We start from the raw sequence: 16,273 nt of genomic DNA on the forward strand, positions 1-16,273 counted from the left end.
TATTTAATGTATTTGTATGTATGTATTTTGCAGGAAATCTATCCGGGTCAGTTTCAGCCATCACTTTGTCATATATTCATTGCCATGCTGGATAAGAAAGGGAAGCTTCTTAGGAACTACACTCAGAATATTGACACTCTGGAGCAGGTTGCAGGGGTCAAAAAGATCATTCAGTGTCATGGTATGTTGATTAAATATTATGTTGTAGTACACCAAGTAGCCTCACATTACCAGATTCTCTAGTTAGAGTCTGGTAATTTTCACAACTTAATGTGCACATGAACCGCCTGCTACTTCAGGGAAAATAAATTTTGACTGGCACAAAAGGACCAATCACAAGCCTGCTATTATGGCATGATATGTATTAACATCACACAAGTGCCAGAGCCAGTACAAAATGAGAACATTTAGTGTGTGCATGCAGATGTATAGATGGCAATTTCAGTACTGAGGCGCAAGGCTTTAGAAGAACTTTACAATATGGTCAAAATTCGCATTAAATGTCAGAAATCTGGATGTGTTGTTTTAGACCAACTTTAGCTTATTTAGGAACAATAATCAAGAAACAGAACTATATCGTCTAATACCAGAAGATATAGTGGCGCTACCTTAACTCTGAAATTAACACTTCCTACTTGCGCATGCACGTTTCAACATTAGGTGTCAGCGCATATGTCTCTTCTAGGCCAGCCTGGCAGGTGGTCCGGCAAAAAGGGTTTGAAGTTCTGTTTCTTGATTATTTTTCAGCCATATTTCACATTCCAGTTCGTGAACTAAATTTGGAACTTCAAATTCTCTTTTTGGGACCTAAAAAATGCATGTTCAGTGGGTTGGAGTGTTGAGATCTGAATTGGGACATGGTTGTGCTGCTTCAGCACTGTAGGTCCACCATTCACCGTGGTGCATCTCAGTGTTTTACTGGAGCCTTGAACAGAAATGTGTTGAACGTTATTGAGGTAATATTTATCATAGTCTCTTTTTTATGTTTGGAGAATGTTTCTGTGACCCAACCTTTTGTTTTCCACTAAATTTAACAAAGAAATTGTGCAAAAACACTGAGGCTTTGAGCTCTTTCTGAAGATTCTTTACTTCTACATGCCTACTGATGACATTAGGTTCGTGTTGAAGAACCAGCTCTTCTTTGGTTCCAGCTGGGAGCAAAAGTTTTCTGGCTCAGGAACCAATTTATGTTGGTAGAAACTTGCAGAACTGTTCCAAATTATATTTATGAACAGGAACCATGGTTACCAATTCTTTGTTGGTGGAAAAGAGCTAACAGTTTTTGCTGTGGGTCATTGTCCCCGACCACAGTAACAGTGCCTTGCTGCCTGCACAGACCAGGCCCATTCTGACATGCAGGCTTTGATTCTCAGAGTTTTGTTTTTGACTTTTCAACTGTGTCTATTTTGTTGTGTAAATAGGAACACGATGTAAAAACTAAGGCATTTACTTAACAATAAATATTTTAAGACATCCTGGATGGGATATTCAGATTTCTTAAAATGTTTATATGTTTCATTTGGAGATATAAAACAAAAATATAGCCGCAGGCAGCAATCCTCTGGGTCCAAGCAATTATTTGCTGGAAGATGAACAATGCTTCAGTATATGACCTTTCCTGAGATAGAAGCCACACTTTTTAGGGTAGTTTTTGCAGTGTTTTTAATGTGGTTCTGCTGTCTCAGTGGAGATGTTTTGTGAGATGGAGGAGTAGTAGGTGACAGAGACTGCACAGAACTCACTCTCGAGTTTAACACTGGTTTCTCACCCTAATGATCAGGAACCCCAAAGAGCATATAAGATGTGGAGTTGCTTGTACTCTAGTCCTTCATCAGCGGACACTGGACACTGTCTGTTGGATGTGTTTAGTTGTGGACTATTCTCAGTCCAGCAGTGATGCTGAGGGGTTTAAAGCTCCCAACACCTGAATCATACTTGCTGTATGGTTGTCCTGACCATTGAAGTCCAGGGTGAAAGTGAGCAATCTTTGCAGAGCAAGAGGTGTGACCTTTCCTGTGCTCTGTGCTGTCTTTGAAAACCAAGCCCCACCTTCACTTGTCCGCAGACCAGAAATTAAGCCATTCATCAACTACCTGTCCCTCTTACAATCCAGCTCCACCTAGAAACCTGAATACCAAGGATTTGATAAATCTACAAAAACTATCCTAAAGTGTGTCTTCTGTTATCAGGATAGGTCATATGCTAACCTCTTGCTTTCACCCTGGTCTTCAATGGTCAGGACACCCATACAGCAGGTATGACTTAGGTGTTGGAAGTTTTAAACCCCTCAGCATCACTGCTGGACTGAGAATAGTCCACAACCAAACACATCCTGCAGACAGTGTCCTGTGTCCACTGATGAAGGACTAGAGTTTCTGTGCTATCTCGGTCATCCACTACTCCATTTCAAACTCCATCTCCACAAAAACACCAGAACATGTTAAAAACTCTACAAAAACTACCATAACAAGTATGGATTCTATCTCAGGAAAGGTCATATACTGATGCATTGTTTGTCTTCCAGTGAATACTTGCTTGGACCTCGTGTATTGCCGCTTGTTTTATTTACTGTATTTATTTGTGGTAGCCTGTGCACTACTGTGTTTTCGAATAGACCAGGAGTTGAGCTGTTTAATACTGTAAGCCAACAAATATACCTGAAGAAATAACTTTTAAACATAAGTAGTATATTTGTAATGAACAAAAAAAATTTTTTTGAGGAAATGTAAGAATTCTTCATTTTTTTTATTAGTTATATGAGCTTTATCCATTTCTGTCTGGCACCAATTTAAAAAGACTACTAAACTAATGGTTTAAAAATCCTTAAAAAAAAAAAAAATTAGGGGTGTGCATCTCTTATAATAAATGATAATTCGATACGTATCTCAATTCATAAGTTATTCACATAATACTTAAAAATATGTTTTTGCTTGCATTCAGTTAGACTAATGAAACACTAGAGAACAAGTACTTGTTGTATTTGACATGTGAATTCAGAAATATGTCTTGTTTATTAATGTACCATATTGCACTGAAAGAACTTTATAGAGCCTCTCTGGCCAAAAAAAAATAAAATAAACAATATTCAAGTTCACTATAGGCACAAATTATAGCCTGAAACTTTCAGAGGTTTGTGTAGCATCAGATCAAAAAACAATGAGCTACTGAGGTAGAACATAAAACCGCACACGACATCCATTGGGAAAATTGAAAACGGAACATAAAGTGGCAAATTTTTTTATACAAACCGGATTCCAAAAAAGTTGGGACACTAAACAAATTGTGAATAAAAAATGAATGCAATGATGTGGAGATTGCAAATGTCAATATTTTATTCATAATAGAACATAGATGACAGATCAAAAAATTTAATCTGAGTAAATGTAACATTTTAAAGGAAAAATATGTTAGTTCAAAATTTCACAGTGTCAACAAATCCCAAAAAAGTTGGGACAAGTAGCAATAAGTGGCTGGAAAAAGGAAACTGAGCATATAACAAAACAGCTGGAAGACCAGTTAACACTAATTAGGTCAATTGACAACATGATTGGGTAGTAAAAAGCTTCTCATAGTGTCAGTGTCTCTCTGAAGCCAAGATGGTAAGAAGATCACCAATTCCACCATTGTTACGCAGAAAGATGCAGCAATACCAGAATGCTGTTACCCAGCGTAAAATAGCAAAGACTTTTGAGTTATCATCATCAACCGTGCATAACATCATCAAAAGATTCAGAGAATCTGGCGCAATTGCTGTGCGTAAGGGTCAAGGCCGTAAAACTCTACTGGATGCTTGTGATCTCCGGGCCCTTAAACGTAACTGCACCTCAAACAGGAATGCCACTGTCAAGGAAATAACAGAATGGGCTCAGGAATACTTCCAGAAAGCATTGTCAGTGAACACAATCCACCGTGCCATCCGCCGTTGCCAGCTGAAACGCTATAGTGCAAAGAGGAAGCCATTTCTAAGCTCAGACGTTTGCACTGGGCCAGGGGTCTTTTAAAATGGAATGTGGCAAAATGGAAGACTGTTCTGTGGTCAGATGTGTCACGATTTGAAGTTCTTCATGGAACACTGGGACGCCATGTCATCCGGACCAGAGAGGACAAGGATAACCCAAGTTGTTATCAACGCTCCGTTCAGAAGCCTGCATCACTGATGGTATGGGGTTTTATTAGTGCTTGTGGCATGGGCCGCTTGCATGTCTGGAAAGGCACCATTAATGCAGAGAATTATGTTCAGGTTCTAGAACAACATATGCTCCTATCTAGACGTCATCTCTTTCAGGGAAGACCCTGCATTTTTCAACAAGATAATGCCAGACCACATTCTGCAGCAATCACAACATCATGGCTACGTAGGAGAAGGTTCCGGGTACTGAAATGGCCAGCCTGCAGTCCAGATATTTCACCTATAGAGAACATTTGGCGCATCATAAAGAGGAAGGTGCGACAAAGAAGGCCCAAGATGATTGAAAAGTTAGAGGCCTGTATTAGACATGAATAGGAGAGCATTCCTATTTCTAAACTTGAGAAACTGGTCTCCTCTGTCCCCAGAGTGTTGTAAAGAGAAGGGGGGATGCCACACAGTGGTAAAAAATGGCCTTGTCCCCACTTTTTTATTGACTCCATGAAATTTTGAAACAACATATTTTTCCCTTAAAATGATACATTCTCTCTCATTCTCTCTCTCTTAAACGTTTGATCTGTGATTTGTGTTCTATTCTGAACATAATATTAGATGTTGGCACCTTCACATCATTGCATTCAGTTTTTATTCACAAATTGTTTAGTGTCCCAACTTTTTTGGAATCCGGTTTGTATTCATATACAATGCATGTACTACCGGTGTACTTCAATGTGACTTGGCATTATTTGCAATGAGCTACGTTTTTGTCTAGTTTTCCGTTCTTCATATGAAGTGTTTTATAATCTTGTCCTGAGAGAGGCACATCAGCAACACCAAACTAGATATCTACTTCCGATCTGTTATTATTAATTTGTTTTACACAAAATATATATATATATATATATATATATATATATATATATATATATATATATATATATACACACACACACACACTTTTAATGGCAGCATGTTTTGTCTTGCATTTTCTATCAACCTTGCAATTACAGCTATACTAAATTTCTAAATTTAATTAAAGGTGAGATATAAAAAGTAAAGTTCTTGGTAAAAAAAAACAAATATATTGCTGAAATATCCATCCAAATCAGTGTGTTTCAAACACTTCCATGGCAATCAGTGTATAAAATGAAGCACCTAGTCATGCAGAATACTGCTAGAAATTTTTAGTGAAAAACTGGGTAACTCTCAGGAACTCAAGCTCTCAAGTATGAGTTCCAGCGTGACAGACAGTTGTAGAATTTCCTCACTATTAAGTGGAAGTGATTGAGAACGACAGAACTCAGCCATGAAGTGGTAGGCCATGTAAAATGACGGGAGTCAGTGGATGCTGTGGCGCATAGTGTGCAGAGGTCACCAACTTTCTTCACAGTCAATCACTGTAGACCTATAAACTTAATGTGGCCTTTGAATTACCTCAAGGACAGTGTGTAGAGAGCTTCATGGAATGAGTTTCCATGGCTGAACAGCTGCATCCAAACCTTACATCACCAAGTGCAATGTAAAGCGTTGGATGCAGTGGTGTAAAGCACTCCACCACTGGACTAGAGTAGTGGAGACATCTTCTCTGGAGAGATGAATACAGCTTTTCCGTCTGGTGATGGATGTGTCTGATTTGGCTGTTGTCTGACTGCAATGTGTTGAGTGTAAAGTTTGGTGAAGGGGTATGTGGCTGTCTTTCAAGTGTTGGGCTTGACCCCTTAATTTCAGTAAATGAACTCATAATTCTTCGGTATTCCATGAGATTTTGGACAATATCTTTGTCCCCATTTTGTCGTAACAATTTGGGGATAGCCCCTTCCTGTTCAACATAACTGCATACCAGGGCACAAAGAAATGTCCATAAACACATGGATGAGTGAGTTTGGTGTGGAAAAACTTGACTGGCCTGCACAGAGCCCTGATCTCAACCTGATAGAACAATTTTGGGAGAAATTAGAGTGGAGACTGCATGCCAGGCCGCCTCGTCCATCTTCAATGGAAAAATGGTCCAAAATTGGAATGTCACCCAAGTTCATATGTGTGTGAAGGCAGACAAGCAAATACTTTTGGCAATAAAGTGTAAAATTTCTTAAATATCAAGGGTCTTTTTACAGGTCAATGGTAGCATTGCTCATCTATAGACCTCAAGATCCCGTTTTCCATCTCAGATTAGCTTTACAGAAACTGGGTGTGAAGACAACGCAAGGCATAGAAAACCTAGCTGCGATTCATTTTTCCCAATGAATCTGAAAATTATATTTAAACCTGAAAAAGTGAGATTCCTGATTGGAACTCCACATTTTACCTGTTTTGTTCTGAGCCTTGTCATTGCCGCTTGTGGCTGTATTTAACCTTGTGTGTGCTTGTTTCTTTGTTTGTTTTTAGGTTCTTTTGCAACAGCATCCTGCCTTGTCTGTAAACACACAGTTGATTCTGATGTCATAAGAGAAGATGTTTTCAAACAGGTATTACCTATAAACTTATTAATAATAAACAATACTAAATTTAATTAAAGGTGAGATATATAAATGTAAGTTCTTGGTAAAAAAAAACAACAAACAAATCCAAAATTCAGGATTTTATTTTAAAATATATATAGTTTACAAAAACATTTTTGTTACAAAATGTATGATGATAATGGAATTGATACAAAATATAGTGTAATCAACAAGGAAATGTAGTTGTCAAAGATGATCTGTTCTAGTGTTTTGCATAATTGTATTGATAGAATCACATTTCGACCTGTTTGTACATGTATGCTCAGACCAACATGTTAACCCACCTGGGAAATTGGAAATTCACACTCACATAGGTCTTAATTTTATCTAGGCTAAATTATGCTTATTATTATAAAGTAGGGAATGGAATGCAAAATTGTAATTTTAATTTGTTTATTATAGGCTATTTTTAAATTAAGCTTAAGCCAGATTTTCCCAGAAAAAGAGACACAGCCTTGATAGTAGGTAGGGATAGCTGGCACAGCCAGGTAGCAATGTTCATAGTCTCAACTTTAGTAATTTCATTATAACATTATTACCATATGTTGAATTATAAACTCCTGTACTGTTATGATTGTTGATGCTGCGTAGGGCAGATGCAAAAAGCAGTACAATACTTAATATCTGCTGTGCAATGCAAAATAAATAAAATATAAAATAAAACGTGTGCATTTAGGAGCAATGACACATTTGCCGTGAACTTAATTAGTGCAACAGGGGTGCAACAGACAACTCTTATTCAGTCACTGCTTTTGTATGGCTGTAATGGCAGAGACCACGGTTTGGCCTATGCGTGCATGGGATGGAATGTTGTAATGGGGCTCGAACAATTTTTTTAAATGCTTGACACCAGGCCTCTACCACTGCATATGGGAGCAAAGCTGATGAAATGTGCATGCCAGTTGCTTAGGTAATGGTGTTGGACCTGTCTGATTTTTGTATTTAGAATCTACTTAAAAGCAGTGGGGATTAGTTGTTGGGTTGCAGGGTTTTTTAGTTCTGGATATTGACACGTGGATTATTTATAGGGTTGTCATTGACCAACTAAATATATATATATATATATATATATATCTATATATATATATATATATATATATATATATATATATATAGTTTCAGCAGCTGTCTGACAGCCTTAACAGGGTCCAATCCTCATGAAGCTTGAATTGCATGTCCCTAGGAGCACTTCTTAAGTGCATAAATAAATTAATAATAAATTAAGCATATTGACTCGAAATATGACTTTCTGTATTCTGCATAGGGCTTCACAACTTTGTAATTGCATGTAATGTAAAATGCATTGTATGTCAATGAATCAAAGTGTGCAGGGCTTCATGCATTCTTTCAGCTGTAACTCAAACCAATTAAACATAATCGATACCAAACTTGACAAACATATGTAGGGCCTTACTCTGAAGGAGCATGTTTGATATGACAAAAACCTACTAAAGGTCCTGCAATTGGACAATATGGTCATCTGCGTTTGAGTTAATAGGTGCATTTGTGATTTGTGGAATTCCTGCTGGATCTCTGTTTTTGGGAGTGGCCGTAAGCCACAGATTAATGAAAGTTCTATGTTTTATTGATAATGTATAAGGTCCTTAGAATTTGGCTGATACCACATATGTCCATTTTAGGTAAATATCCCCAGAGCAGTACACACTCAAATTTCTGTATTCACATTTCCAACACGAATGAATGTTACTTCTCAGTAACACTATGGAAAAGTAATAAATTCACCACCAGATGGCACTACAAGACTAAATGTTTTGTTGAGTTCCTATTCATCTGCACAGGTCAAAGGTCAAAACATATGAACATAAATATTTATCATAAATAAAATGTTCTCACCAGTCATAGAAAAAAAAAAAGTCATAGTGTATCTTATGTACACTCACTGTGTATATAAGATACACAGCTCATTAGTTCACATGAAGCCTCACTGCCAGAAACTGCTTATGGCCTTTTTGTCCTGATGCTTCCTTAGACCCACATTTCCACTAGTATTACAAAAATGAACTTTGCCATGGCAATTTGAGTATTTGTGATGTATTTCCTATGCACATGAAGGCTTATGCATTAGGCTGGTTTAAGCCTACTTGCAAAATTAGTCACACTGATGCTTTGTTAGTACTAACTGGCCCGTGTTCCCTAGGGCCTCATTATGCAGATTCTTGCTTCATTTGACACCTCTTGGACACATGAGATATGCCTGTACTGAGTGTTGTCCTGAATCAGATTCTAAAGTGATGTTTGACAACCTTTACAAGGTCCAGTCATCATGAAACTAGGGCTGCAACTAATGATTATTTTGATAATCGATTAATCTGTCGATTTATTTATTTTTTTCGATTAATCGATTATTAATCGGAAATAAAGGAAGACAAGCCAAATTTGGTTTCCTGTCTGTTACTAGCATACTCAGGATACCATCAGTGAGAACAGCTGCTTGCTGTGGTGTACAGATCTTCTTCAAAACATAGTCAGCATTGCTGGACTGTTTTTATCTGAGGTGAGAGAGAAAGTGTAGATATGAACATACACCTTTTATAAGTTAATAACTACTGATCTAAAATGCAGGCAAATTGAAATTACATAAATGGATATTGGGTGATGCTGCCATGTGCTGAGAATAAAAGGGAAACGCATATGATCATATATTGTTAAGATATTTAAGATTTTAGAAAACTAATGTTGTAATTGTATAAGGAACACACAACCTACCATTATTAAAAATTAGCGTGAAGAACATGAAGAATTAACCCAACCATTACATAAATTTTATTTTATCCATATTTATACAGTTAAACAGTTTTAAACAGTTTATGTAATGTAAATATACACTTATAATGTAAAATACACTTGGCTGTGATACTCAAACACTAACACGCAATGCCAGCCAGAAAAGACCTTGAAAAAGGCTTTAAATATATTATTTAAAAAAAGTATTATTTTTTTTAAACTCTGAATGTAACTGCCGCCACATTTAAGGTGGAACGGAAAACTCGCTAAATACAAGAGTGATATAAATTTACTAAAAATCAGACATCTTGTTTAACTACTCTAGCAGGCTCTAGTAACATTGAGTGAGAGAAAAAGTAGAATTAACTTACTATACTTAATCTCTTTCACACATAGCTCCAACAGGCTTCATTTTCAGATGCTCAGATGTTGTGCTGCCATGCCATGTGAGATCAGCTGTGCACATTTTGCACCTAACACTGTTACTTGAAAGCATTAATATAGTGTTCCCATACTTTTGATGACTTGGGTCATACTTTTTTCTCTCTGATTGTGCTAACATTATCCACTGCTGTGACCGCCTCCACCATTTTTTTAAACCCTTCTTCCAGAGTTTGTCACGTGTAGAAACTGTTCCTATGTGTATAATAACTTAGACCCAACTAATCGATTATTAAATTAGTTGCAAACTATTTTAACAATCGATTTTAATCGATTAGTGGTTGCAGTCCTACATGAAACATTTAGCCGCTTGTGGCTATATTTATTAAGTTTGTCGTCCCACCCTTAGTAGCTATAACAGTTTTCCACACGGTTTAGGAGTGTGTATGGGAATTTTTGACCATGCTTCCAGAAGTGCATTTGTGAGGTCAGACACTGATGTTGGATGAGGCTTGTCTCTTTTCTAATTCATCCCGAAGTGTTCGATCATGTTGAGGTCAAGACAGCCAAGTTGTTCCACACCAAACTTGCTCATCAATGTCTTTATGGACCTTGCTTTGTGCACTTGTGCGCAGTTATGTTGGAACACGTAGGGGCAATCCAAACCTTTCCCATAAAGTTGAGAGTATAGTGGAATAAGACAAGTACCTTTTACCAAACCCAGATTCATCTATCGGATTGCCAGATGGAGAAGTGTTATTTTTCACTCCACAGAACATGTCTCCACTGCTCTATTGGTGGTGTCAAGCCTCTGTGATGCAAGGTTTGGATGCTGCTTCTTGGCCATGGGAACCCGTGAATGAGTACTTTTGACAATATACTGTCAATGCAATGTCAATAATGTCAATTCTGACTAGTAAAAATTATAATTCAAGATCTTTCTAATAATCTCATTAATTTGCCACTGTCCTGACTTTGGGAAGCACCACTGTATAACACTGAACATTAGTTAATGATGCGTTCACCAGGTTCTTAAGCAATGAACATATATACGTATATAGGTTTCACAAACACATTCATCATATCAACTCCTAATGGTGCTTCCCCCCCCCCCCCCCCCCACCATGGGTCCGGCTCTACATGATTCAAATCGACACAGCTTGGCACACTTAAAGCTGGTCACTTTCCACTGGCAGGGCTCCACCGCAAAATGACGGTTACATCGCAAATCCCTGTCTCTAACAGTAAATAATGGCTTTGAAAACCACAGCGGTGGCAGTAAAGTTAGGTGCTGTTTACTCATTGTGTATTTGCATGTTGTTTTTGGGACTAAACACGGCTCAGAGCCCCAATTTTCACAGATCAGTTTTACTTGTTGCACGTTCGGCTTTCGCTGCTTTCATTCAGCTTTAATTTGCTGGATTTGCTTGAGCTCTATATTTTGTTGCACATTACCTTTTTAGTACCTTTAGTACCACAGTTGGAACCCGGAGTGAGCTGGGACTGAAAACTTACCTGGTTCCAGGGGGCCAGGTACTAGATTTGGACAGTGGAAAAGTAAAAGAGCTGTGTAGAGTCATGTAGGTTCCATGCAGTAGAAAAGCGCCATAAGTATAGTCTGACAAACTGTTTCTTTGCTAAACTGTACACAGGCAGATGTGGTAACTGGCATTACAAACACTTTTGAGACATGATCATGCTTAGCCAATGATACGTGAATGACTCCACACATGCTATGTTTTTACTGCGTTAACGCACACTTGTTTAGGAAGAAAACAAGGAAAAACAGATTCCTACACAGAGCTTGTTTCAAATTAATGTATCTTGTACTACTGTTTTTTACAGGGAAAATTAAGACATCAATCAGTGCTGTGAAATGGTCAAAAGCAGGTCTTACTAAGTGGTATTCTCAAAGCATAGACAGGTCATTTTGAAAAAGATGTTTTGAAATACCATATGTGCTAACTAAATCGTCTTTTGTGTAAAGCTCAAAGGCAAAATAAACCCTTTATATGTAACTGTTAGAGACCACACAAAATATTTAGATCATTTGATAGACGTGTTGCCATTTCATGCAAAATACTTAGCATATCTCTTTACATAATTTTAGATTTTAGATTGCAGTCATACTGATTAGCACTTAATTCCAGAATGCACAAAATTTACCTTAAAATCAGATATTGCTTATTCACGTAACTCACTGTTGATCCTAAACATACATATTACAGTATGTTACCATTTTATATATTAGAGGCTTTTTCTATAAATGCCATATATTACCAAAATAAACATTTAATTCCTTATGTTCCAGCAAATATTTAATTGTACATTTATTGTTTATTCTGCACTTTTTAAATTGTTTTGCAGGTTGTTCCCCATTGCCCAAGATGTCCTGATATCCCTTTTGCAATTATGAAACCAGACATTGTCTTCTTTGGGGAGAATCTACCGGAATTGTTTCACAGAGCCATGAAACAAGACAAAGATGAAGTTGACCTCCTTATCGTCATTGGTTCCTCTCTGAAAGTGCGACCAGTTGCTCTTATCCCAAGTATGTTTTAGCTTTTATTTATTTGCTTTCAATCAGCTAGGTTTTCTCACTTGTCTCCCTGCGTTGACATAGTTTCTTGGTTAGAAGGTAGAGGAATAAGGCAATGTAATGTACAGGGTGGGCCATTTATATGGATACACCTTAATAAAATGGTAATGGTTGGTGATATTAACTTCCTGTTTGAGGCACATTAGTATATGGGAGGGGGGAAACTTTTCAAGATGGGTGGGTCCATTTTGAAGTCAACCATTTACGATCCAATTTTTGTTCTTTTGTTTTTTCAATGGGAAGAGGGTCATGTGACACATCAAACTAATTGGGAATTTCACAAGAAAAGCAATGGTGTGGTTTTAATGTAACTTTATTCTTTTATGAGTTATTTACAAGTTCCTGACCACTTATAAAATGTGTTCAAAATGCTGCCCATTGTGTTGGATTGTCAATGCAACCCTCTTCTCCCACTCTTCACACACTGATAGCAACACCGCAGGAGAAATGCTAGCACAGGCTTCCAGTATCCATAGTTTCAGGTGCTGCACATCTTGATGGTATGGTGTGGTATATGGGGTACAAAGATAGTGGGGCCATTCTTTCTCAACTCCCTTGCTTCATTTTTGCCTGTGGAGTGGGCTGAACACTATGCATACAGTCCTGCTTGACATGTATTGAAGAGCATCTGACACACCTCAGGCAAAACAAAGATGGAAATGCAGAGCTCCAGCACAAACACTCATCTTGTAAAATGTCTATTTATGGCATCTTTCACATATTTTATATTTTTTTTGTTCTGACTCTCAGAACAGTCAAGTGTCTTGAAGAGGTTTATAAGCTTCTTGGACTGATTGCAGATGAAACTCTCCAGCAAAAGCTGAATGCACATCAAGGAGATTCAGGCCAGAAAACTGAATGAGAAAATACAGGGGTTGGACAATGAAACTGATACACCTGTCATTTTAGATGACAATAATTTATTAGTATGGTGTAAGGCCTCCTTTTGCAGCCTATACAGCATCAATTCGTCTTGGGAATGACATATACAAGTCCTGCACAGTGGTCAGAGGGATTTTAAGCCATTCTTCTTGCAGGATAGTGGCCAGGTCACTACGTGATGCTGGTGGAGGAAAACGTTTCCTGACTCGCTCCTCCAAAACACCCCAAAGTGGCTCAATAATATTTAGATCTGATTTCTGTAGCCTATGTAACCTCTCCTTCAGCTTGTATTATGGAAAATCCCCCTTTTTGCACTAATACTGATGAGCTGACTGATCTGTTTAATTCTACTTGCATTGGTATTATCAATCAAATTGTTCCACTTAAAAATAGAAAATTTAAAGTAAAGTCTCAGCCATGGTTCAACAGTGTTACTCGTGCACTCAGACAGCAATGTAGGAAAGCAGAACGGAAATGGAAGAAAGATAGACTCCAAATCTCCTATCAACTTCTTAATGAATGTCTGAATAATTATCAGTAGCACTGCAACAACTAATCGATTAAATTGATTGTAAAAATACTTTTTTAATAATTTAATTTAATAATCGATTAATTGGGTCTAAGTTATTATACACATAGGAACAGTTTCTACACGTGACGAACTCTGGAAGAAGGGTTTAAAAAATGGCGGAGGCGGTCACAGCAGAGGATAATGTTAGCACAATCAGAGAGAAAAAAGTACGACCCAAGTCATCAAAAGTATGGGAGCACTTTACATTAATGCTTTCAAGTAACAGTGTTAGGTGCAAAATTTGCACAGCTGATCTCGCATGGCATGGCAGCACAACATCACTGCATGAGCATCTGAAAATGAAGCCTGTTGGAACTATGTGTGAAAGAGATTAAGTATAGTAAGTTAATTCTACTTTTCCTCTCACTCAATGTTACTAGAGCCTGCTAGAGTAGTTAAACAACATTTAATTTCTTTACATTGATATTACACTTGCGTTTAGTGAACAAGCCTTAGCATCCCCCCGAGTTTTCTCTTCCACCTTAAATGTGTCAGCTCGACCAGCAGTTCCAAAACAAACCGTAGTTTTAGTCAAGCTAACGTTAGCGACAAGTTCTATTTTTTTCTCTCACTCAATGTCACTAGAGCCTGCTAGAGTAGTTAAACAAGATGTCTCATTTTTAGTAAATTTATATCACTCTTGTATTTAGCGAGTTTTCCGTTCCACCTTAAATGTGGCGGCAGTTACATTCAGAGTTAAAAAAATAAATAAATAAATATATTTTTTAAATAATATATTTAAAGCCTTTTTCAAGGTCTTTTCTGACTGGCATTGCGTGTTAGTGTTTGAGTATCACAGCCAAGTGTATATTACATTATAAGTGTATATTTACATTACATACACCTGTTAAATATTGGTAAAATAAAATTAATGTAACGGTTGGGTTAATTCTTCATGTAAACGCTAATTTTTAATAATGGTAGGTTGTGTGTTCCTTATACAATTACAACATTAGTTCTCTAAAATCTTAAATATCTTAACAATATCTGATCATGTGTGTTTCCCTTTTATTCTCAGCACATGGGAGCATCACCCAATATCCATTTATGTAATTTCAATTTGCCTGCATTGTTGTCTGCATTTTAGATCAGTAGTTATTAACTTATAAAAGGTTCATATCTACACTTTCTCTCTCACCTCAGATAAAAACAGCCCAGCAATGCTGACTATGTTTTGAAGAAGATCTGTACACCACAGCAAGCAGCTGTTCTCACTGATGGTATCCTGAAAATGCTAGTAACAGACAGGAAACCAAATTTGGCTTGTCTTCCTTTATTTCCGATTAATAATCGATTAATCGAAAAAATAATCGACAGATTAATCGATTATCAAAATAATCATTAGTTGCAGCCCTAATTATCAGCATGCGGTAAAAGCAGCCAGAGCTAAATACTTTGCCGATATCATTGCCAAGCATTTACACCGTCCTAAAATTCTCTTTAATAAATTTAAAACGATGCTTCACCCAAGCTTGATGCGAACTTTGATCCATGTGATAAATTTGAGGTTTTTCATTTCCAAACCCAACAGTTTACGGACACTTAACTTTTCTCCGGCACTTGGCTCCTCTGTTCTACCTATGCGTTCTGCATTCCTAAGTCAGTTTGAGCCCATGTCATAGTTAGATCTCACTGATATAATTCTGCATATGAGACCAACCACTTGCTCCCTGGATGCCTTCCCCACAACGCTTCTTAGGGATGTGCTGTCTTCAGTTGGTATAGTTGTCAAGTATATTGCCCATAATAAACAGCAGTCTCATTAATGGTGTCGTGCCTTCTTGTTTTAAACATGCAGTTGTTCAGCCTCTTTAAAAAAAAAAAAAAAAAAAGTCTGGCCTAGATCCATCAGTCCTCAATAACTTTAGACCAATCTCTAAGCTACCTTTCTTGTCAAAAGTCTTGGAGAAGGTTGTCTTTCATCAACTTTCTTCTTTTTTAGACATACATAATATCTTAGACACATTTCAGTCAGGTTTTAGAGCACACCACAGTACCGAGTCTGCTCTTCTTAAAGTATTAAATGACATACTCTGAGTGCAGCCTTTGACACAGTTGACCACACCGTTCTGTTAGATCGCTTATTGTGTGATGTTGGCATCCAGGATCTTGCATTGAAGTGGTTTGCCTCCTACTTAAAAAGTTTTTTCCTGAAGTAGATTTTCTCTGTTAATATAGGTCTTCCTCTCCTGCGTCTATTACCGTATTTTCCGCCCTATAAGGCGCACCGATTCAATAGTAATAATAATCACAATATAGTAACACTCGAAATAGTGCAAAGCGATAACAATATATCAATAACTCAACGTTGCTCAAACGTTAAAATCACACAACACACAAAATAAACACGTAAAGCTCACTTTACTAAGTTATTCCTCATCCACAAATCCCTGGAATTCTTCTTCTTCGGTGTCCGAATTAAACAGTTGGGCAAATACGGGATCCAACATGCCCGGCTCTGTCTCTTCGAA

At 37.4% G+C, this 16,273-nt stretch overlaps 1 protein-coding gene across 1 annotated transcript in view; it reads left to right on the forward strand.

Moving 5' to 3' along the window:
* Positions 1–16,273, forward strand: part of sirt1 (sirtuin 1) — an 87,394-nt gene that overhangs the window by 10,459 nt on the left and 60,662 nt on the right. Inside the window, exons 7-9 of the mRNA XM_066678326.1 lie at positions 34–181; positions 6,512–6,591; positions 12,118–12,301. Of these exons, the coding sequence (XP_066534423.1) occupies positions 34–181; positions 6,512–6,591; positions 12,118–12,301 (412 nt within the window). The remainder of the gene's footprint in view (positions 1–33; positions 182–6,511; positions 6,592–12,117; positions 12,302–16,273) is intronic.

This window comes from Hoplias malabaricus, chromosome 8, assembly GCF_029633855.1.
Source record: "Hoplias malabaricus isolate fHopMal1 chromosome 8, fHopMal1.hap1, whole genome shotgun sequence".
Lineage (NCBI taxonomy): Eukaryota > Metazoa > Chordata > Actinopteri > Characiformes > Erythrinidae > Hoplias > Hoplias malabaricus.